General features: G+C 35.1%; 1 protein-coding gene across 1 annotated transcript; it reads right to left on the bottom strand.

Moving 5' to 3' along the window:
- Positions 1–2,950: 2,950 nt before the first annotated feature.
- Positions 2,951–4,072, bottom strand: LOC107765748 (ethylene-responsive transcription factor 15). The gene has a single exon (XM_016584433.2). It carries the CDS (start codon positions 3,889–3,891, stop codon positions 3,067–3,069), a length of 825 nt encoding a protein of 274 aa, XP_016439919.2. The 5' UTR covers positions 3,892–4,072; the 3' UTR covers positions 2,951–3,066.
- Positions 4,073–12,329: the final 8,257 nt, after the last annotated feature.

Here is a 12,329-nt window from a genome sequence, read left to right as displayed (position 1 = left end):
ATTTCTATTAATTTTCAACAAAAAAGCAAAAAATCTTATATTATTGTGATAAACATCAAACCTCAACTAATATAATATGCTCTTTTAGTATTATTGAACTAAAGCGCCATGAAATTCCTCGGTGGCAGTACAGAAAATCGCTCTTAAAATTGCAAATTAAAAGGAGAATTAATTGTCAACTGCAAGAATATTCATACCAATTTTATTTTTTTTCAAAATTCGGTTTTGCCTGAACAAAATCATATATTTTTTCTTGAACGACTACCCTACAGATTTCAGTATATATTTTCTTTACAAATCAAAGATATTTTTCATTTAAATTTTCAGTATATATTTTCTTACCGAAGATAATTTTCATTTAAAATTAAGTAGATGATGAAGACTGCAATCGCAAAAGACTCATTCTTATTGTATAAAACATCAGAATTATAGCCAGCGTGCACAAATAGCTGATTCTGGGTAATACTTTTTGACAAAAGATCAACTATGTACATATAGAATAAAATTGGGTATATATTTTGGTTGTATTATTCCTTATAAATCTCATATAGGTATCAAAGTGGGATACTCATTAATGGTTCGAGGTACCACAAAGAGTATATACTTACCTGCACCAGATGTTTGCACCAAACTATAATAATTTACCATAGTTAAATAATTTTAATAGGTGAAAATATATATGATTAAGTAATATGAGTTTATTTGTAAACACATGGTATACACCTATTGGTTTAGTACAAATACCCACTACGGATAAGTTTTTACCCACAAAGAGTTCTGTACTTATGTGAGATGAATGACGCTCCTTTATTCTTAACTAGTGGTATGTGATTCGAACCTTGAAAATAAAAACTCTGGTAAGGAATACTTTCTCTTTAATAAGTTTTACGCCGTGTGAATTTGATTTAATCGGGATTCCAATACAGATACCACACACTAGAACACCAGAATTTACGAGGTTCAGCTAATTTTGCCTACTCCTCGGACACAACCAATATTTTATTTCACTCCAAAAATACAAGTGAAATAATACTAAAGAGAGAAGATACAAATGCCTTAAACATATGAGAAGGCAAATGAGAGGTTTGTTTCAATCCTAAACATTAAGCCTTCTTTTATAGGGGGAAAATCCCCTCAACTTTTGTTTTCCCAATGAAGTCATTCTGGATCCCTGACTCGTCTCAAAGGCCGACCTCTTCCGAGCCAAAGCTAAAAAGGAAGTCGGAGCTTGGTCCACATCGAGAAAAAACGCGGCTCGATCGACAAAAAAGAAGAGTAGCCTCCCTAGAACCTGGCAAAGTCATCCCCTTTCCAAAACATTAACATAGGTCCTCAGGCAGCAACTGTGGAAGCAGACTCCGTGAAAAAGTCGTGTGCATCAAAGAAAAGCATCAAGTTCGAAGAAGATCTCAATTTATAATGAAGAAATGAAAAAAAAAATCAAGGTCAACTTGTTGATAAAGATTATAAGTGTAATTCGTACAAGCGTCCCCCTTAGGACCCGCGCGCGGACCAACCATTGAAATGTCAAACAAATTATAATGATACTTGATGATGGAAGTAACATAAATAAATAAATTACTAAATAATGTAAGATAAAGTCCTTAATTAGTACCCAAAAAAAAAAATGATCGAGAGGGTTTTCAAATCAAGGTTACTCTCTCCGGTTCACTTTAATTTTTTTGGCTGTTTTCACATATACTAAGGACTCCATGTTTTAGCATCAATTAATATAAAAATTGAGCATATTAACCTTATCAATTTGTTCATCGTAAATACAACAAATACTTCTAGGCTCTTTATTCCAAGGGAAACTTTGAAAAAAAAAGTTAATTTGTTATCTTGATATCTGAAAAAAATCCAATATTGTGGACCATAAAAAAGGGCCAAAAAATCAATTAAAGTAGATCGAAGGGAGTAAATTTTTATGTCTTATATATACAACAACAACAACAATAATAATCCCACTGTAATCCCATAAGTGGGGTCTGAGAAGGGTAGTGTGTACTGTATACGCAGACATTACCCCTATCTTACGAAGATATATAGGCTGTTTCCGATAAATCCTCGGCTCAAAGAACAGTGAACTAAATCAACTAAAAAAATTATGTCTTACATATGCTAGTACTAAATAGAGAAATGAGATCCTACACCCTTTGAATCGTGAATTTAATTAATTCTTAATACTGAAGTTGTAGAAAATTCACCAAATTAGATATTTTGATAAGGTAATTAGATAAATTTTAATGCTAAACATTAACCAGTAATCTGATAAAAATAATAACTAGTCGAAGGTCTCTTGTTAGATTGTACTAATATAAAGTACAATTTTTTTTACACAATCAGAGTATATATAACGTATAATACATGTTTTAACGTGAGAACATTGAGACCAAAATAACAAAAGGAAAAAAAACACATCACTGTTTTGCAACCTGGAAAGGAAGACAGAAAAATATAGAGTTGTTGGATATAGAATAATAAACACGTCAATTTAGAAATAGGGTAAAGGAAAATATAATCGTCAAAAAAGATATTTATTCTTGGCTTTTCTTTTTCTTTTTTTATGACCGTCGACTAAACTAAAACACTGTTAAGAGAAAACTGATTAACAAAAACGTAGAAAGAGTTCACTCTTAGAAACACTAAGTATGGTGGGATGGATGAAATTTTAGTTTCTATATGAGAAAAAAAATCAATATAATTTTTCAACGAAGGGGATTCAATTCTTCAACCTAGCTTCGCCACTGCCCTAGGGGTATAAATCCAATTTAATCGAGTTAGTGATTTCCCAATCAAACCTGGCTAACAGATAATTGAGCTTCCAGGAGTTAGTGCATTGGATTCCTGGAATGGTATAAGGACTGCCCCGCTATCTCCCATATAGATTCAGTGAAATTGAACTCCATAAAAATATAATATGCTAATATCAAGATAATAAGACCCCGTGCACCTTAATTATATATAGATTCACAATGACAACCAAATCAGAAATATACATACACATAAAGGTCCACCAAAAAAAGTGAAAAAAAAAAGAGCAATTTTTACAAACAACTTGAAGTGTTATTTTTGGGATGAACTCATCAAAAGCTCATCTAACAAGTCAGCTCCCAAGTCTTGAAAAACCAAAACAGTTTTCTTCTTTCTCTTCTTCCTATTTCTCCTATGTTTCACACATCTCATTTTATTTGTTGCTTTTAAAACAGCAGCTGGAGACAATCCATCTTCACAAAAATACTTAATATTTTCAAGTGATTCTCTTACTTTATCCATAGGAAAATTGAGTAGTGCCAATGGACCTCTCATTGAAAGTGCAGCTTGATCATATGCTAAAGCAGCTTCTTCTGCTGTATTAAAAGTACCTAACCAAACTCTCATTCCATTTCTTGTTGAGTCCCTTATTTCTGCTGCATATTTTCCCCATGGTCTTTTTCTAACTCCTATATAGTGCTTTTCTTCTTTTGTTGTGTCTTTTTTTTGGGTGGAATTGTGTGATGTGACCTCTTCTTCATGATGATTGCTTCCTTTCGAGGAATTCGTAACGTCTGAGGATGAAGAACTTCTTGGTATCTGGCGATCATCCTTTTCGTCGAAAGAGTCAACTTCTTCATGATGATTGCGTATTTTCGAGGAATTCGTAACGTCTGAGGATGAAGAACTTCTTGGTACCTGACGATCTTCCTTTTCATCGACAGAGTCAATTTCCCATGGATAATTAGTCAAATGGTCATGATCTAAGAAAAGTTCATTATTCCATTGTAACGGTGATTGATCTTGGAAGAAATTGAAATTTGGGTATTGAATTTGAAGGGATGGAAATTCCATTTCCATATAGGAATTGAATAATTTTTCATGACATTTCAATAAAAACTCTTGGATAGTTAACATTTACATAGAAGGTGCATTGGATGAGGAAGAGGAGAATAAGAATAGGTTATTTTTGTGTGGAGTACTTGAGGAAGCTATATTATGGATTGTACAATTATATGTGTGAGATATGACACTTTCAATATTGTTCAAAGACTTTTCCCACTGCCTCTCTTGACTTGACCCAAACCACATCAAGTCTTCCTCATAAAGGAAGGAAATTAAATATGAACAAGAAAGGTGTCTTATCCATCCATTTGTAAAGCATAAAAAATAAGGATTTAACTGTAAATTTTTCTAATCTTTGATACCAATGCCAGTTACCATTTTAATCTTATTTTCTCTTCATCTCTATAAAGAGATGTGACTACATAAATATTTTTTATACTGATAATGCATAAATTTTTTAAAGAGAAATTACCAGCTATGTCCATTTATAAGTAGCTCATTATAAAAATTGGTCAATTGATAAAATATTACTAATATTAACCAAATTAGCCAATTAGTTATTTGTAGCAAAAAATATCAAATTTTTGCTTTGTTTTGAGTGAGTGTTATTAGAATAGATTGGGAACAATTTAAGGAGTTTGAATCTCAGTTTTGGGATAATTTGGTGAAGTTTTGAGGTGGTTTGAATTGAAAATTCGGTAAAAACTAAACCCGGAAAAATGATATGTATCATATTTGTATCTATTGTGTATCACATGTATATCCATGTATACCTGTGTGTGAGATACATGCGTGATACATGTTTGATACATGTGTCGCAGAAGACTTTTTTGAACTCAATTTAATTACGAATTTTGATACAAAAACAGCCCAAATCACCTCCAATTTTCCTCAAATTTTGTATATTGACTTATCTATATATTTTCAATGAATTTCAATTATATCCATTGAAAAAGTTTCTTTTTTGTTTAGATTTTTGGAATATGTATATATATTTTTTATATTTTATCACCTTATTTGCTACCTCATCCATAAAATTTCCTTTCCGTCTTGTATCTAGTGTTGCTAAGCACGCTTAAAAATATGGAAGGTGATTTTTGCATGTGATTCTTTGAGAGAAAGAATCCTATTATTTGGTTTTTCAATTTTTGTTGGTTAATTTTGGTAAGTCTATGATTAATGGTTAGAAGTTGATAAGTTGAGATTTATTTGGGACATTTGTGTAAGTTTTTCAATTTTAAATTCTAAAAATAAATATAGGGTAAGCTTTAGGAGTGTACGTAGGGGCCGGTGTGTAAACCCTAGGAGAAAAGCAATACACTTCACCTTTGTCAAGAATTTGGTGTCATGGTTGTAATAAATTGACATCAATTTTGTCCAAGTGGCAACTTTGACATGTTTTATCTTTAAGATGAAACATGAAATCTCATGAAATGTCTATAATATAGGCTGTACTGTAGACCCTACATGATTGTTATTGATAGAGTCATCTTTGTTCAAGGGTATTGTTAATTGATTTTTACTGAAAAATTAATTATATTAAGTAGATAGCTAAATTATATTAAGTGTATATATATATTATAAAGGGCAACCCGGTACACTAAGCTCCCGCTATGTGTGGAGTTTGGGAAAAGGCCGAACCACAAAGGTCTATTGTACACAATCTTAGACTACATTCTGCAAGAGGTTGTTGATAGGACCAAACCTATTGTTGTATGTGAAAGTAGACAAAACAAAATAAAGAAAAATCAAAAAGAGATGAAAATATGATGTAAGCGCTTACATCGACATTCTTGTGATGTAAGCGCTTACCTCGACATTCTTATGATGTATGCGCTTACATCAGCATACTTATGATGTAAGCGCTTACCTCGGCAGGGCATTCAAATGCCAATAAATAGTGGTCTACATTTTCATATGTAGATCATCCCAAAACTTCTTCTTTCTCTCTTAAATTAATAAAGAGCTATTCTTTGTGTGGCTGTGGAGTAGGCAAAAATTGCCGAATAAATCTTGCCTTGTCTTGTGCAATTTATTGCTTTTCTCTCTTAAATATTCTTTTCCTTCTATTATCTTGACACGCTTCCCAACATAATTAAGTGCACATGCAGTGTAATTCTGGTAGAAAAGTATAATATTGGTGCATGTACTATTCCCAAGAATAGTGCGACACTATTGATCATTGTACTATTCACATGCACTATTCACATAAATTTTTTGTGAAAAATGGCATCGGAAGAAGGAAAGGTTAAGATTGACAAGTTCAATGGCAAAGATTTTGGATTCTGGAAAATGCAAATAGATGATTATTTGTACCAGAAAAAATTACACTTACCTCTGACCGAGGTGAAATCGGGGACTATGGCCAAAGCGGATTAGGATCTATTAGATCACCAAGCTCTTGGTGTGATTCGTTTGACGCTAACACGAAATATGGTGTTTAACATCATTAACGAGAAGACCACTGTTGGCCTGATGAAGGCGTTATCAAATATGTACGAGAAGCCATCTGCTTCAAATAAAGTCTATTTGATACGTCGATTGTTCAACTTAAAGATGACAGAAGGTGGATCGGTCACAGAACATATCAATGAGTTTAATATAATATTAACTCAGTTGAGTTCTGTTAATATAACAATTGATGACAAAATCAGGGTGTTGATTCTACTATCATCTCTACCGGAAAGTTGGTCTGCAACAGTAACTGCAGTTAGCAGTTCATGAGAAAATACCAAACTCAAATTGAATGATATTAGAGACTTGGTTCTAAGCGAAGATATTCGCCGAAGAGAATCAAGTGATTCCCTAGGATCTGCTTTTAGTACCGAAAGCAGGGGGAGACTCAACCAAAGAGGACAAAGTTATGGTCGTGGCAGATCAAAGTCAAGGAGAAGAGGATAATCCAAAATCGCAAGGACATTACTTGTTGGAATTGCAATAAAAAGGGTCACTACAGTAGCCAGTGTAGAGAATCAAAGAAGAAGAAGGAAGAAAATTCAGCAAATGTAATTGTTGAACAAGTCGGTGATGCACTAACTTGTTGTGCAGACAGTCCAGTCAAATCTTGGATTCTGGAATCAGGTGCATCCTTTCACTCTACATCATGCAAAGAATTATTGCATAATTATATTGCTGGAAAATTGGGAAAGTTTATCTAGCAGACGGCGAACCTCTCGACATTGCCGGAAAAGGTGAAGTTCATATAAAGACTTCACAAGGCACGCTATGGAAATTACAAAATGTACGACATGTTCCTGGCCTCAAGAAAAATCTGATATCTATGGGTCAGATTGATGGTGAAGGATATACAACAACATTCGGCAATGGATCGTGGAAGATAACCAAAGAGAATTTGGTTGTGGCACGAGGCTTCAAAAGGGAAACACTTTATGCAAATGCAATACAATGAGATACTGTAGCAACAGTTGATCATGACCGTGATACAACATTGTGGCACCGGAGGCTCGGGCATATGAGTGAGAAGGGAATGATTCTTTTGGCATCCAAAGAAAAGTTGCCAAACCTAAAACATATAGAATTAGGTTTGTGCGAAGATTGTATTTACGGGAAACAAAAGAGAGTTAGTTTCTCAAAGGTGGGAAGGACGCCAAAGAAAGAGAAGCTGGAACTAGTGCATACAGATGTGTGGGGACCAGCTCCTGTAGCTTCTCTAGGAGGCTCACGCTATTATGTCACCTTCATTGATGATTTCACAAGAAAGGTATGGGTTTATTTTTTGAAAAATAAATCTGATGTGTTTGTTACCTTTAAAAGATGGAAAACTGAAGTTGAAAATCAGACAAGTCTAAAGTTAAAATGTCTAAAATCTAACAATGGAGGAGAGTATGATAGCCAAGAGTTCAAAGCATTTTGCTCGGCGAATGGGATTAGAATGATCAAGACAGTTCCTGAAACACCGAAAACAAAATGGTATTGCTGAGAGGATGAACAGAACTATGAATGAACGAGCCAGAAGTATGAGAATATATTCTGGATTGCCGAAGTATTTTTGGGCTGAGGCTGTTAACACGTCAGCTTACCTCATAAATAGAGGACCCTCTGTACCGCTGAATTTTGAAATTCTTGAGGAGGTATGGACAGGAAAGGATGTAACTCTCTCACATCTGAAATTTTTTGGTTGTGTTGCTTATGTGCATGTAAACTCTAATGACAGAGATAAGCTTGATCCTAAAGCAAAGAAATGTTTCTTTATTGGGTATGATGATGTTAATTTTCGTTATCGATTTTGGGATGATCAGAATAGAAAGATCCTAAGACAAAGGAATGTCACATTTAATGAAAATGTGATTTATAAGGACAAGCTTGAAATAGAACCAACCAACACCAGCAAACAGACAATGTCTGAAACAGTTGAGTTAGAAGAAATCTTAGAAAATGTAGTGGCTAGAGGGATTACAACTAATTCTGAAATTGAAGATGAAGTACCAGAAGCCGAATTTGAAGAAGAACTAGAAGCCGAACCTGGATCATAACCAGAACCGGAACTAGAGATAGAATCAAATGCAGAACCAAATCTGGAATCAGGACCTGAATCAAATTCGGATTTTGTTACTCATGAACCTACATTGAGGAGATCTAAAAGAGTCATAAATGCTCCAGATAGGTTAACTCTCTCTCTTCAGTATTTACTTCTAACTGATGCTGGAGAACCAGAGCATTTTGTTGAAGCAATGCAGGTGATAGACTCGATAAGTTGAAGCTGGCCATGAAAGAAGAGATGAATTCTCTTCAAAAGAATAAAACATGGATACTTACGGAGTTACCAAAAGGAAAGAAGGCATTGCAGAACAAGTGGGTGTGCAGAGTCAAGGAAGAGCATATGGTAAGAAGAGATACAAATCACGATTAATAGTAAAAGGCTTTCAGCAGAAGGAAAGAATTGACTACACTAAGATCTTCTCTCCTGTAGTCAAATTAACTACTATCAGGTTGGTGCTAAGTATCGTAGCTGCAGAAAATTTGCATTTGGAGCAGCTAGATGTTAAAACTGTTTTCTTGCATGGTGACCTTGAAGAAGACATCTACATGCAGCAACCTGAAGGTTTTCAAGTTTTTGGTAAAGAAAACCTTGTGTGTAAGTTGAGGAAGAGTTTGTATGGTTTGAAACAAGATACCCGACAATGGTTCAAGAAATTTGATGGATTCATGCATAAAAATGGTTTCACACGATGTGAGATGGACCATTGCTATTATATCAAAAATCTTGATGAATCCTATATCATTTTACTGTTGTACGTTGATGATATGCTAATTGCAGGATCTAGCATAAATGAGATCAATTTGGTCAAGCAACAACTGGCGGAGGAGTTTGAAATGAAAGACTTAGGACCAGCTAAGCAAATGCTTGGGATGAGGATTAGCAGTAACATGTCGGAAGGAACCTTAATTGTCTCAAGAAAAGTACATACAAAAGGTACTAAGCAGGTTCAGTCTTCATGATGCAAAGACCAGAAGCACTCCACTTAGAAGCCATCTAAATCTGTCAAAGGACCAATCACCTAAGACAAATGAAGAAAGGAAGTACATGTCTAAAGTTCCGTATGCTTCAGCAGTAGGAAGTTTGATGTATGCTATGGTTTGCACTAGACCTGACATAGCTCATGCTGTTGGAGTTGTCAGTAGATACATGTCAGATCCAAGAAAGGAGCATTGAGAAGGTGTAAAATGGATATTGCGATATCTCAAAGGCACCTCACGTATGGCACTTTGTTTTAAAAGAGCAATATTATCTTACAAGGTTTTGCTAATGCAAATTTAGGCGGCGATCTGGATAGTCGAAAAAGTACACGGGCTACGTGTTCACCTTGGGTGGTACTGCTGTTAGTTGAATGTCCAGACTTCAAAAAAGTGTTGCTCTATCTACCACTGAAGCAGAGTACACGACAATCTCAGAAGCTGGAAAAAAGATGATTTGACTCAAGAATTTTCTTAAAGATCTAGGTAAAGAGCAGGACAATTGTGAGCTTTTCAGCGATAGCCAGAGTGCAATTCATCTTGCTAAGAATCTAGTGTTTCATGCAAGATCGAAGCATATCCAGTTGAGGTATCATCATATCCGAGAGTTGATAAACGAAGGAACTCTTTCCATGCAGAAGATACCAGGATCAAAGAACCCGTCAGACATGTTGACCAAAGTTGTCGGTGTTGACAAACTGAGGCTGTGCACTGCCTCAGTTAGCCTTCAAGACTAATAGCGTGAAGGCGCCACCAGAGAATAGCAAATCTTTTTTATTTTATTTTCTTTCTTGATTTAACATAGGTTTGAGGGGGAGATTGATAGGACCAAACCTATTGTTGTATGTGAAAGTAGACAAAACAAAAGAAAGAAAAATAAAAAAGAGATGAAAATATGATGTAAGCGCTTACATCGACATTCTTGTGATGTAAGCACTTACCTCGACATTTTTATGATGTAAGCGCTTACATCATAATTCTTATGATGTAAGCGCTTACCTCGGCAGGACATTCAAATGCCTATAAATAGGGGTCTACATTTTCATTTATAGATCATCCCAAAACTTCTTCTTTCTCTCTTAAATTAATAAAGAACTATTCTTTGTGTGGCCGTGGAGTAGGCAAAAATTGCCAAATAAATCTTGCATTGTCTTGTCTTGTCTTGTACAATTTATTGTTTTTCTCTTTTAAATATTCTTTTCCTTCTATTAGCTTGATACACTTCTTAATAGTTGTTTCCACGGCTTGAACCCGTAACCTTCTGATCACATGACATCAACTTTACCAATTACGCCAAGGTAGCAAGACTCCTCTTCTCTTCTATGTGTGTGTATATATATGCTACACTTTATTGATTTTTTTTATATTTTAAATCGAAAATCGTGACTTCCATAATTATATGCAATTTTTTCTTTCTAAAAGATATGTCAAGCCAAAAAGGTCTCTATCGTTCTATTGAAGATATTTGAAGCGCATCGAGAGTGTTTATTATGCAAGTAAATGAAGCTACTGCCACCTTACCATACCAAAAAAGGAAAAAAAACAAAAAACAAATAAATGTAGCTACTCCACATAAAATTCTATAAGTTTGGTCCAATTGTAATTTGGTTACGTGGTAATGACTTGACAGATTGCTTCTTCTCGATCGCTAATCCATATATCTCATTATCAATATGTTTAATCAATCAATAAACCTTTTTTTTTACTTGTCCCAATTCATAAGGTCAATCTTTCAAATCATGTACAATGAGGACGTAAAGCTTTATCTCCTAAACTTTTCAAGCGAAGAGAGGGCATACCTACCCTTAATCTTAGAAATTTCAATTTATTAATTAGATTATTATGTATCTGCATATTATATAGAGTTAAGATATTTAAATCAGGAGTGAATTTAGAATTTAAAGTTTATAAATTTTCACGTAGATCTCAAGGTAGTATTCAATCCTCTTTTACACCTCCAGTGTTCTTCATAGTAGGTCAGTTTCGAAAGTATTGGTCAAAATCTGACCACCACGACCAGGTTGCCCGATACCCCACCTTAGCAATTGGGTAGTGAAAGTCAATAAAGCCCACTTCATTTCTCCTCTAAGACATCTGACGAATCGAGAAGAGTAACGTCTAAAATCACGACCAGGATACATTAGTGACTAGAAAGCGTCGAGTCAAGCAAAGGGTAAAGGGACCTCGACTATATATAGCCAAGAAAGGCTCTCAATTTTTTTTTTTTTTGGGGGGGGGGGGGCTTCTCCATTCTCTCAACTAAAAGGAAAACAAAAAGCTCTCTTCTGGTATTCTAGAAAACGAGGAAATAACCTCGAAGAATATTTGTAAATCTACTTTCTCATCGATTGAGGAGAAAGACAACGCTGAATCTAAATAATATCAATTATGCCTTTTTCGTCTCATAAGTAATCATTACTGTTAACTTTTTGATCCGGAATTAATTATGTTTGACTAAGATTTGCCTCTTCATCTTTGATTGATTTGTTCAAAAAGATTTTAATATCTTTTGAGTCAAACAATTTGGCGCCGTCTGTGGGGATTTCTTAGTGAAAATTTCCTAGTTTCTCCCAGATCGAAACCAAGAAGTACAATCACTCACCAAAAGAAGCGCGGAGGAAAAACCCAACCCACGCGAGACTCAAAAGCAGCGCAGAAGAGGAAGAAGAGCCAATCATGATCACCGAGTTCGAAAATCTTCGCCCCATCAACCATCGATATACTAAACAAAACAAGCGATGTTACCAACCTGTATTCCCCGACCGGATCACCGGGCGGGAGCGAAGGAAATCTCATCCTCGCCTCCTACTCTTTGTCTGAGCAAGCACATAAGGCCCGCATGGACAAGCGTACACTGGGACATCTCAACTGAAGGACAAAAATTGTTTCAACACAACTGAAATACCCCCTGCCGGCAACATCTTCGAGCTGGACGGCAAGAGTCAGATAAAAAAACCATGGGGCGTACACAACACGAACCTAAACGAAACATCAACACCTCGTATTCACCAGCATTGTACCATCCGGTGCAAGCA

This window comes from Nicotiana tabacum, chromosome 16 (genome assembly GCF_000715075.1).
Source record: "Nicotiana tabacum cultivar K326 chromosome 16, ASM71507v2, whole genome shotgun sequence".
In the NCBI taxonomy this organism is placed as follows: Eukaryota; Viridiplantae; Streptophyta; class Magnoliopsida; order Solanales; family Solanaceae; genus Nicotiana; species Nicotiana tabacum.
Note: the sequence above shows the minus strand (reverse complement) of the source record. Positions and strands in the feature narration are given on the sequence as shown.

Bases quoted from the DNA above. Each gene is read 5' to 3' on its own strand.
- LOC107765748 (XM_016584433.2), bottom strand. From the start codon at position 3,891: ATGTTAACTATCCAAGAGTTTTTATTGAAATGTCATGAAAAATTATTC.